General features: G+C 39.0%; 1 protein-coding gene across 2 annotated transcripts in view; it reads left to right on the top strand.

Moving 5' to 3' along the window:
* The window catches only part of FBXL7 (F-box and leucine rich repeat protein 7), a 434,724-nt gene that overhangs the window by 115,992 nt on the left and 306,086 nt on the right, over positions 1 to 12,646 (top strand). For both annotated transcript variants that reach the window (XM_032135457.2, XM_058430221.1), the window contains exon 2: positions 186 to 275. In XM_032135457.2, coding sequence (XP_031991348.1) covers positions 186 to 275 — 90 coding nt within the window. The remainder of the gene's footprint in view (positions 1 to 185; positions 276 to 12,646) is intronic.

Raw genomic sequence — 12,646 nt, forward strand, 5'->3', positions numbered from 1 at the left:
AGATATTTCCCAAAAGATATTTAATGCATAAGGCAAAAAAAAAAAAAAAGTAATAAACTCCATTCTTTGTATTATAGCTGCTTTCTTGGAAACTGGTGATAGGGCTTGGTGTGGGACCGAGTGGAAGGCATGGTCCAGGTCTGAAATTACAAATCTCAAAAGCTGCTCATTCCTGTTTCTTCCAGGCAAAGGCAGCTCGAGCATCTCATCTGATGTGAGTTCAAGTACAGATCACACGCCCACTAAAGCCCAGAAGAATGTGGCTACCAGCGAAGGTAGGCAGCTGGTCTTCATTATCTCTCTTTTTTCTTCACAGGGTTGGCTATTTTTGGAAGAGAAATAAAGTGTGGGAGCGTCAGTTCTATTCTCCTGAGTGGGACCATATGAGATCCTTAAAAATGAGGATGTTCAGGGTCTCCTAAGTTTTGTTGTTGTTGTTGCATTGCAGTTACAGTCAAATTGATTTGACGGGATTCAGGTGCCTCAATTATAAGGCAAATGTTGTTTTGTGAAAATGGAATAGGCTGAATTAAGGGAATGCTTTACAATACCATATACCTTGTCTTTCAGTATAAAAAAATGCTATTATTTTAAAATCCTTGTGCTGTAGTTGAATGTTCCTGGAGGAACTTTCAAAATAGGCACACCTGGAATTCAAGATTTTGACAGTGGGAATATCATGGTCACGTTATTTGTAGAACTTGAGTTAATCTCCAAAATTTGGGAGTAGGAAAAAGGGGGGTTTCTTTATTATTATTATTTAAAGAATATGTAAGAGGTCCTCCCTGTCAGGACAAAGATTGGTCGCAGTGATATTCTTGATGAAGAATTTGTATGTGGTAATACATGTTAGAATTCCACTGCTTTTCAATATGGAAGCTTTTGAGTTACTATTTACTTGTTTGTGGAATTAATTGTTTCTATGGTAATTATTTAGTGGCAAGTTGACCCAATTATAGAATCAGCTCTTTTTATTTTAATGTTAAACATGATTAAATGACTTTCTGTCTGCAAATGAGTTCTTGCTAAACTAATTGTCCGATTAAAGTCCAGTTTAAACGTCGACGCCATTGATAATGAAAGACCTTGAGCTGTCAGCTAATTTTCATGACATTGTGTAGCACCTGCTTTCCTAAAGTCTGTGGGATGTTGTGGAAGCACACTTGCAGTTTTTTGTTTCAGATATTTAATTTCTGTTGGTCATAATATTGGGCATGTACCCATGGGCTGACATTGGCCATCTGAGATCCATGATTTCTCTCTCTCTGCATTATAATTTAGGTATTGTAATTGTATGTGGTTTACATCTGCTGGTATGTATATGTCTTCTCTTTGATATGTTTTGTCTTAGTGTGCTTCAAGTAGCAAAGAATTACCTTCTCTGGGTTAATAGCTTTTACAGCTGGATTATATTCTCCGTGCTTAAAACCTTAGCACTGTTTGATGCGTTTTCCCAGCATCGTAAGGCTGACAGATTAGAGTGTTCTCTTCAGTGTACGGAAGCACCAGGTAGCAATCCAGTTTTAATTTTCTGCCTGTTAATTCAGGTATGGGCATTAGATCATTAATGAAATTCAGTTAAGGTAATGTACAAGTCTCATTAACTGATTCTAGACATTTATTTATTTATTTATTTATTTATTTATTTATTTATTTATTTATTGAGACGGAGTGTCACTCTTTTGCCCAGGCTAGAGTGGAGTGCCGTGGCACGATCTTTGCTCACTGCAACCTCTGCCTCCCGGGTTCAAGTGATTCTCCTGCCTACAGGCACCTGCCACTATACCCAGCTAATTTTTGTACTTTTAGTAGAAATGGGGTTTTACCGTGTTGGCCAGGCTGGTCTCAAACTCCTGACTTCAGGTGATCCACCAGCCTCAGCCTCCCAAAGTGCTGGGATTACAGGCATGAGCCACCGAACCCGACCTGACATTTACTTTTGAAGCTTTCATTCTTAGGAGCCATAGTGGAAATCATTTCAGTTTAATATTGTGCAATCCTCTCAAGTCAGAAATCTGTTTTGCAAGATTATCAATGTTTTCTACCATTATTTTACAGTCACTCTTGTCACCATAATTTGTCTAATTTGAATGGCTCTCCAAATAGAAAGCTAAAAGCAGGTTAAATAATCTGTGTTTTTTAAGCTCTCTTATTTTTTTTCCTTCTCAAAAACAGAAAATACAAAACTATATCAGCTGTGTTGCAGGGGTTGGGGGAAGGTACTGTGGGACCTCATGCATTTAACAGTGTCTGCTTTTCATGCTTCCAAAGCGGGGTAAAACTCTGTAGGGACTTTAAATTTTCATTTTCTTGTGCCTTTCCCTTAGGAGGAGGTGCAGGCCCAGCCAGTGTTTTATACATTTTGTCACAATGTATTTTCTGTTATTCTGAGGGTAGAATCAGGAGAGAAAAATAGGAAAATGTTATGTTCATATGGAACTGAGTTTTGAGCAACTGGGCTAAATTAGTGAGGAATTTCCTTCTAGCTTTTAAGTAGAAGAGGCTTGTCCCTATGAAAGATGCTGCCCCATTGCCTTGCATGACTGAAAAATTAAAAAAGAAAGTATTAAGTTCTGCTATTTGTATGTCTGAATCCTTTTTGCTGTAGTTTTTTTAATCAATTAAAACTTAAAATATTAAAAAACATAGAATAGGTGTGGGCACACGTTACATTAAAATGTATTTCAGGGATGTTTGCAGGGATGATTAGTTTCCTCTCATCAGGCTGCTTTTTCAATATGGATCCAGAGTAGCCAGTGCTAATTTCCTCCACGCACAGGAGACATAGTCTCAGGAAGAGACCATTCAGGATAAGTGGTTAGGGCAGCATTCTCTGACCTCCAGAGGGTGGATCTCAACTATGGTGGATAAGTTTCTTCTCACTGGGAAACACCTAGGAAACCACTGAGGAAGAAGCAGAAGGCGGACACTGACTTCTCACTCAGACTGTTAACACTTGAAGAGAGATCTGAGTTACCCCAAATTACCAGCGGCCTATCCCGACAGGTCTATAGCAATTTCAGTCCTTGCCTCCTCAGAAGAAAGAATTCGACTGAGGGACATAAAACGGAAAAAGAAACCAAGGTAAGTTTCAGAGCAGGAATGGAAGTTTACTTATATAGGCCTTAGAAAAGGAAAGAAAGAAGGTTCGCTTGGAAGGAACTGAAGCAGGCACCTGAAAGTTAAAGAGAGAAGGTCATGTGCCCCATTTAACGGCGATCCTAGGACTTTTATAAGATCACCTCTTTCCCATGATTCTTCCCTTAGGGCGGTCTTCCCACATGCGCGGAGCCCTCCTTACCCTTGGGAACTGAGCATGTGCAGTGTGTTTAGGGAGTTGTATGCATGCCCATCTGAGGATTTCTTCCTTTTAACGGTGGCATGGACCCGGAAGATCATACTTCGCCATTTTTGTGTCTTAATATGCATGCCAGGGTAGCTGTTTCTCCGTGGAGTCTGCATTCAATTAACAACTTTTAATGTTAACAGCTGTGGACCATCAGGAGCTTGTCTCTCCCTGGTTGCGGAATTACACTTTTTAGAGAGACAATGCCAAACCGTCACCGACATTTCTAGTTGGGGTAGGATGGGAAGCCCTCTCCTGCCCTGTTCACGCCTACCTAACTACCTGTAATAAGACTGCAGGGGAGCCAAGCTAAAACTGCTTCTCGGATTCTCTTCCCACTGTTTTCTAGAACTATGTTTAACCTTTGATGTTAAGAAAATATTGGATGTAATTGGCTTTCCGGTAGCCAGTTGATTATGGTTATTTTCTTCAATTCCTTGATCTTCTCATGATTTTTCACCTCTGAATTCAACAATATCACCTTCAGGGAGCACGGGCAATATTCTTAGTTTAAAGGTCTGAATGGTATTGATTTTTTAAAATGACATATATTGTAAAGGATAATATTCAGTTTTCCTGCAGTCTTTGAAAACCATGGCTATACCTGTACTAGCCAGGTTGGAAGCATTTTACAGAAGTGTTGGCCTTTTCTCTGATGGGATGAATAGGGAGGGTTCACATTGCTTCCCTGGTTGGTGGTGTGTGTGTGTGTGTGCATTTGTGTCTGACATCTACGTGGTAGCTAACCACACAGGTGTTGTCACTTAGTAGAAAACTCATGCAATTGTGCTGGTAAATAAAGTGAGGACACGGGGATAGAGAAAACAGAGGGCCCTCACATAACCTGCCCTTAACCTCAGCTGCAGGTGGGAATGGGAATTAACTGTAAATGGACAGGAAGAATGTTACTGGGGAGACGACAATGTTCTGAAATTGGATAGTGATGATAGCAGCACAGCTCAGTAAATTTAGTTAAAAGCATCGAATTGTATGCCTAAAAAAGTGTTGGGGCAGCTACCACTTCTGCATGATCTTCAGACTTATATCTGAGTCATCACAAACTATTCTTTTTTTTCTTTCTTTTTTTTTTTTTTTTTTTTTTTTTTTTGAGACAGTTTCGCCGTTGTTGCCCAAGCTAGAGTGCAATGGTGCAATCTTGGCTCACTGCAACCTCCTCCTCCCAGATTCAAGCGATTCTCCTGCCTCAGCCTCCCAAGTAGCTAGGATTACAGATACATGCCACCATGCCCAGCTAATTTTTTGTTTTTTTAGTAGAAACGGGGTTTCACCATGTTAGCCAGGCTGCTCTCGGGCTCCTGACCTTAGGTGACTCACCCGCCTCGGCCTCCCAAAGTGCTGTTATTACAGACGTGAGCCACCGCGCCCGGCCCACAAATTATTCTTTGAAAATTCTTCTTGCAACTCTGGGGAGAGATCGGGCCAGCAGACCCGTTCCGAGGGGAAGATTGGCTGGTGTACAGAGCAGGGTTGTACGCTGGCCCCAAAACTCTCCTCAGATGCTCTGGCTCTGGGGCGGAACTGGCCTGAAACTCATGGTGAGTTCCTGGACTAGTGTTCCCAGCCTGGCACGTGGTGCCTGGTTAGAACTGACTCATCATGGTAAGTATTTCCTGGAAAGTTCTGGAAGAATTGTGAGATTGTACAGTCATGGGCTTCTCAAACATTGGTTTTCGTTTTTTTTTTTCTTGGCTTTTCCTGCATAGTCTCTCACCTCAGCTCCGATTTTATGTGTTCTAGCACCCAATCCTAACGGTAAAGACATCGAATTTATCCACTCCAGTAAGTCTGTTTCTTTGCTAACGACTTACGATCTTCCTGTCTATCCAGTGTTCCAGCTAATCCACTTTAGGTCGTAAGGCTGTTCTCCTAGGCACAGTGGGCACATTTTGGTTTTAATTCATGAGAGAATGGCATTTTTGACCCACTGGGAGTGTTCCATTCCAAAGTCTCATGCCACAGTTCTGGGCATCTTAATTTTGAGACTCTAAAGCCACAGCCCTTGTAAAGAATTGGCAGCCAGCAGGGCTTTCTCCCTGATAAGTGGTGTAGACGTTCTTTACAGCCCATTGTATTTCTTGTTACAGTTTAAGTTTCTAATTTCCTGACACTGTAGGGGGGGTTGGGTTCAAGTGTAGAAGGCTGGAAATTTTACATTTTTCCCAACATAATCTACATTCCAACATTGTAAGACACAGCTTAATTCTTTCCCGTTGTGTTACTATTCTTTCTCTTTCATATTTTTCAGTCTTTCTCATTCATGGGGTATTCTCTCCTATACTGGAAAGAGGGGGCCTTTGACCTTCAGTTATGAAAGTCACATCCAGCCCGTGGTTGGAATAGAGCACACAGCAGAGCACAGAATCAGCTGGATTAGGTTAATTAGGAAGAAGCTTCCTGAAAATAGCAAGCTGAGCTTCAGCTTCTTTCATAGAACTGAAAGGTATGAGGCTATGGCTCTACAGGCGGGTGGCTCAGTCTTTTCTGGAGCTGGGGAAAGGCAAAACTGTGAGTTTAAAGGTCAAATTTGATTGGCTGATAAAGAGTCAGCTTCGGCCAGCTGTTCTTTAAGTAGGACACATATTCAAATATTGAACCCATTGACAGCATGGGCTATTAATATAATATCTTGGTTCTGCACATTGGTTATCAAACCAGACAACAATGCAGCCACAGGATTTTCAGAGTTACAAAGGGTCTTGTCAATTTTTGGATCCAATACACTCATTTTTTTTTACATTAATTAATGAAATCACCATCTGTTTATTGAGTATGAGTCATTGTGTTAGGTGCTAAAAGATGCAAAGATAAATGAGAAACAATTATTGTCAAGGAACAGCAGTAGAAAGACATGCACAAATAGCTAGAATATGAGGTATCATTTTATTATAAAACATGATAAAATGTATAATATATATTGCATGTTGTTATTACTTTTTATATTGGGCCTGATTTATTTCAGTATCCCCACATATAGCACAATTGTTTCACATGGTGTATTTGCTCAATAAATACTGATTAAATGTGAAAAATAGAAAGGATATAAACCAAATGCTTGGGCAGGACTTTTCTTTTTTATTTTATTTTATTTTTTATTTATTTATATATTTTTAATATACTTTAAGTTCTAGGGTACATGTGCACAATGTGCAGGTTTGTTACATATGTATACATGTGCCATGTTGGTGTGCTGCACCCATTAACTCGTCATTTACACTGGGTATATCTCCTAATGCTATCCCTCCCCCCTCTGCCCACCGGACAACAGGCCCTGGTGTGTGATGTTCCCCTTCCGGTGTCCAAGTGTTCTCATTGTTCAATTCCTACCTATGAGTGAGAACATGTGGTGTTTGGCTTTTTGTCCTTGCGATAGTTTACTGAGAATGATGGTTTCCAGCTTCATCCATGTCCCTACAAAGGATATGAACTCATCATTTTTTATGGCTGCATAGTATTCCATGGCCAATACACTCATTTTTATAAATACCTGTAGCACAGAGAAATGAAGGGATTTGCTTTTTTTTTTTTTTTTTTTTTTGAGATGGAGTCTTAGTCTGTCATCCAGGCTGAGGTGCAGTGGCACGATCTCGGCTCACTGCAACCTCTGCTTCTTGAGTTCAAGTGATGATTCTGCTTCAGCCTCCCAAGTAGTTGGGATTACAGGCACGAGCCACCATGCCCGGCTAACTTTTGTATTTTTAGTAGAGATGGGGTTTGGCTATGTTGGCCAGGCTGATCTCGAACTCATGACCTCAAGTGATTCCCCCAGGTTGGCTTCCCAAAGTGCTTGGATTACAAGCTTGAGCCACTGTGCCCAGCAAGGGTTTGCTTATGATTACACACCTAATAAATTGTCAAGCAGGAGTTTGATGCAGTATTGTTTTGATCAAATTAGAAAAAACATAATCTTTGCTATTTAATTCTCTTTTGCTGCCTGATTTCTAGCTGTGTGTTTTGAGCTGGTTGCAGAGCTGAAGCAGGCTGTTCAGAATAGTTTGGGAGAGGTTGTTAAGCCCAAATCCTTTGGCCCAAGACCATTATTCCCAGTAGGAGGAAAGGATCTGCCCCGTAGATAAAAGGTTCTTAACTTTCTTCAGTAGATTAGCTGGTTACCTAGGGTTGGAAACATGTTTAAGTCAACTCATGATTTTATAATAGCCTTTCAGTATTCAGTTAATACTGCTTTGTGATATTGTGTAAGTCCTTGCGAGGAAGTCATTTTAAATGTATCATTGGAAGCTTGTGAAATTATTTGATTTCTAAAGAATTTATGGTGATATTTGTTCCATGGAATCTAGAATCACCAATTTGAAGTCATGAGTTCTCATGTTTTCAGTGCCCAAATTAGATCAATTCTAAATAAGATTATTTTGAAAATGCCCAGACATCTGGCTTTGCTTTCGTTCTGTTGTCCTTATATCTTTATATTGTCTTGTTTCTACTTCTTCTTGTATATACTTTTCAAACAAAATTTACATGAATCATCTAGGGAAGGAAAAATGATGCTTTTAACTCTAGGTGAATTCTGTTTCCCAAAAAGCTTTTTTAAACTCTACAACAAATTCAGCAAACATTTTTGGGACAATTATTATTTCAGGCTTTCGTGAGCATTATTGCATTCAGCATTGTTTCACTATTACACTTCTCTTGAGAAGGCATAAATGTTTTCATTTTGCAGATAAAACAGGGAAACTCAGAAAGGATCAGTTGGGCTGTATTTCATGTAAAATTAGTAGGTGGCAAAGATTCTATCAGGGCTCAAGACTATGAGCCTTGACATAAGATGTGTACTTAATGCTTATTTTGTCATTGTCGGTGAAACTGTGAATTTCATGCTAATCATTTTTCTAAGTTCCTATGAAAGTATATTTTTACTGTACTTAGGAGAAGTGTGTTTTCCAATTTCAACTCATAATTGTGTTTAGCTTGTCAGTATTATATATGCAGATACTTTTGTGATCCATATAGGGTCTAGAAATTGACTTTAAATCCTTAGTTATTGCTACGGTTTGGATGTGGTTTGTTCCCACCAAAATTCATGTTGAAATTTTGCCCCCAATATGGCATTGTTGAGCGGTGGGGCCTAATGGGCTGTGTTTGGGTCCTGGGGCAGATCCCTCCTGATTACCTTTATGCCCTCTATCAGGAGTGAGTTCTCTTGAAAATGGATTAGTTCCCATGAGAACAGATATTTTAACTGTTTTCCCATTTGTCCTGAGAATACTCGCCTGCACTTGTTGCTGCAGCATTTACCCCAAGATAACTTTGCCACGAAATAGCTTTTGCTTTTATTATTATTTTCGCATCACTCTAGTGTATAGACTTTGGAAACAAAAGATAATGTTCTATTTACAGAATTCTGTTTTTAGTAGTGGTATTTACATTTACAAAATACAGTAATTCTTGATTGCCGAAAGTGTCAAATCCTAGAAAATGTAGCATTCCTACACGTGAGGTTAACATCATTTTCGAGCAGTTGTTGGCCAAAGATTCATCTGATGAATTCAGTTTTTCTGAAATAGATGATTCTGATGATTCAGATGTTTCTGATGTTAGTTTTGTTTAGAAATAACTCCAAGAACAGTTTTTATATTTTATTTTCACATTGAAAATCAGTCAGATTTGCTTCAGCCTCTAAGAACTGTTTATGTAAAATTAAATGAGTGCTGGCAGTGAGGTACATGTTTTTTGGTTTTTTTTCCCCCTAGACGAGAAAAGTGTTAAAAAGAGTCTGGCTTCTTGATGTCTCTCTCTCTTGCTTCCTCTCTTGCCACGTGATCTCTTTGCACATGCCCCCCCCCCCCACCACTCCTGCTTTCTCCCATGAGTTGAAGTATCCAGAGGTCCTCACCAGATGCAGCTTTCATTCAATTTTGGACTTTTCAGTGACCAGAATTATAAGCCCAATAAGTGTCTTTTCTTTATAAATTACCTAGCCTCAGCCATTCCATTATAGCAACACAAAATGGACTAAGACAGTTATGGAAGGCAAATATTAGTATTCTAAGCTGCCTTTATACTTGAATTGTTGAAGATTTAGTCTGCAGGTTACCATAACTGCACTCTTAACACATGGCAGTCAGACTTAGTAAAATTAATATTTAAGTTAGTCATTATATAGGATCTAAAGTATATGTAATCAAAAGTTACTGAATAGTTATTTTACTGATTTTCCCTTTAAAAAAACTGAGCCACGGGCTGGACACGGTGGGTCAGACCTGTAATCCCAGCAATTTGGGAAGCTGAGGTGGGCCAATCACTTGAGGTCAGGAGTTTGAGACCTGTTTGGCCAACATGGTGAAACCCCATCTCTACTAAAAATACAAAAAATTAGCTGAGTGTAGTGGCATGCATCTGTAACTTCAGCTATTCAGGTGGCTGAGGCCCAATAATCTCTTGAACCCAGGAGGCAGAAGTTACAGTGAGCCAACACTGCACCACTGCACACCAGCCTGGGTGATGGAGTGAGACTCTGTCTCAAAAAAACCAACCAGCCAACCAGACAAACAAACAAAAACCAAATCAAAACAAAAACCCATCTGGGCCATGGAATTTTTCTTTAATTGGAAATATATGAAAGTGGAAGATACTAATTTCAGCGTGTACCTCAGGAGACTGGAAATATACCTTGAAGCTGTCTATTACAATAGAATGAAACTCAATCTATGACACCAAAAAAATAGAATAAAAACATGTAACATAGGAATAGGAATAAAAAACAAAGAATGACAGAAAGAAAATGATGCTGAAGAAATCTCTTAAAAAATAGTTCTAAAATGACAACTATTGCGTGGGGGGCCTTATGAAGAGGAAGAGATTCTGAAGTCAGAAATGTGGTATTACGATCTTTTAGTCTGGGTATGAGGAAGGTGATGACTGATTATTATAAAGGTTTGTTTTCATCTTTAAAAATTAAATTTTAAACTTAACTATCTTTGGAATTCTCAGGATCATTTAGGAAAGCTTTGCAAGACTTTAGCCTTTGAAGCTTAATGTGTTTTGGTGATTCAATGAGCAATTCAGTGCTTCATGACCAAGTTTATTTTATTGTTTAAGCTACTGCCCAATTATAAGTTAGGGAACTTTTGAAAAACTGCACCACTTACATCTGGTGATTTGAGCATGTTAATATTTCAGTGTGCCCAATTTAATAAAGAAGTCAAATTTGCATGCAAGAATCTTTTAAGCAGTGGAAAGCTCATCATCTCAGTGTCCAGAAAATTGGTATGTAAGCCTACAACTGCACAATAAAATGCTAAATACCATTTCAGATGCAAGTAATAAGTTTAATTTCTTGAGGGAATTATCTTCCAAAATGCATCATCCAGAATGACCAGAATATCATATGATAGTCTTAGAAGAAAATTAGTTTCGTGTGTGTGTGTGTGTGTACACCATGCACTTAAGGAAATTGTAAAGTAATATTTAATCGAGATGTCCAGAGCTCTCAGTGCCTTTATGCAGATTTTGGAGAGAGACAGGTTTAGGTATTTAATATTCTAATTCCATGTCCAAAATAATTCTATGTTTATTTCTTTCACCTAGTTTGCCATTTCCAAAAAAAGCACCAAAAAACTAATCAGTATATTTCAGCCATAGACATTATGGTTCATCTAAGTACATCTAAGTGTATTTGTAATGAAAGCTTGCATCATTCCTACTTTTTTATCAGTAATTTCAGTATCTTAATTCAGTGGGAACTTATTAAAGAATATAGTTCAAATACATGTATTTAGTCTCTTATGGAGAGCTCACAATATGTCAGGGATCACCAGCTGGTAGCACAGAGGATGATTCCTCCCCTTAGATGTGTTTTCTTCTCTTTAAAGAATTTTCAAAAATAATTCTGGGTTTAATAATGATTTCGGTGGAGCATGCACCCTGCTATGCCTGAATCCCCGCCATTCCCAATTGTCTTAAACTGTCATCTAAATATTTCTGTTAGCTCTTTGGCTCCTGAAGAATTTGATTTTATGACAAGATCCACTACTTCCAGAACTGTAGCAATTACTGGGGCAAGTAAACACTTGTGCAGCAGTTAAATAGCCATTCAGGGCAGGATAAAATTATGTCTCAACAGGTGGTCTAAAGCAGAAGGGAGTGGGTGTGGGTTGGAGAAATCAGGACACCCTCATGGAAGCCTGGGACTTTTGGCTTTTTGCTGTGTGAGTAGTCGGTGGAAGCGTGGAAAGGAAGATAGCATGATGTGTTAGGGTATGAAGAGCTGGGAGAAATCTCACTGGGTCCATGTAGGGAAAATGGAAGCTTCAAAACAACCACCTCCCTGGCAACACTGAATAGGCTTACAAAGTGCGTTAAAAGTACAGTCTTTAACTAAAACGTGGTTACAGATTGCATGGCCACGGTGTTCTTTGTACTAGGGTTTCAATGGAGCCCATATTTTTGGTGGTGTCAGTGACAAAGAGGCCATTCTGCATCTACGAACTTTCTTTAGTGTATTGAGGAGGTTTTACACTAAAGAACCATCTTCTGAACTCTTCTATAGTGAAGTGAGACTATAGAGGAACTTGGGGACCAACATTTTAGGACAAATAATATGATATTGGAAATATTTGCTCTTTACAGTCACGGACACAGTTTGACCTTAACAATCTAGTTAACATGTCTGTTTACTTCCTCTTTGACTAGGAAATAACTTCTCATGGATAAACTAACTTCCTGAGGAAGTCCGCAACTTCCCTAGGCTGTTAGACTAATTAACAAATCAGCAGAGAGAAGCACTTTAGTTGTAAAGGGTGTCTTTGCATTCTGTATAGGTTAAAAAAAAATATATATAGAAAGACCACATTGTAGAGGGAATAATATACAAGTAATTTAAAAATTGCTTGTCAATCATTTAGAGATGGTTGAAGAATTGTAAGGGGTGAAGTCTATGGGAATTAGGTGGCAACAGAGTTAATTATTTTATATATATAACAAAGAAACTTTCTGTTGTTTATAACGGCTAGTGTTTTTCAAGATGGGGTGGGGCATCTGGTACACTGAGGGACATTTATTCTTCTAAATAGCGAGATATGTTTGGTTATGTGAATATTCGGATGTGGGCTATAGAAAACCAGATTTCTCTGCCCAGAAGAGAGATTCTGAGCTGCACAAGAAGAAGGTGTAGGAGGTATCCAGAGGGTGAAGAAGGAGATGGATCCAAAGAAGATGGATGGTGGAGTGAAGATGTTTCCAGTATCTTGAGGGTAGTGGCCCATAAGGTGACATGTTCTGTGTCCCTGAAAATCTTTAGTCAAGTCTATGAAACTCACAACATGC

Source organism: Hylobates moloch, unplaced genomic scaffold (genome assembly GCF_009828535.3).
Source record: "Hylobates moloch isolate HMO894 unplaced genomic scaffold, HMol_V3 SCAFFOLD_17, whole genome shotgun sequence".
NCBI lineage: Eukaryota > Metazoa > Chordata > Mammalia > Primates > Hylobatidae > Hylobates > Hylobates moloch.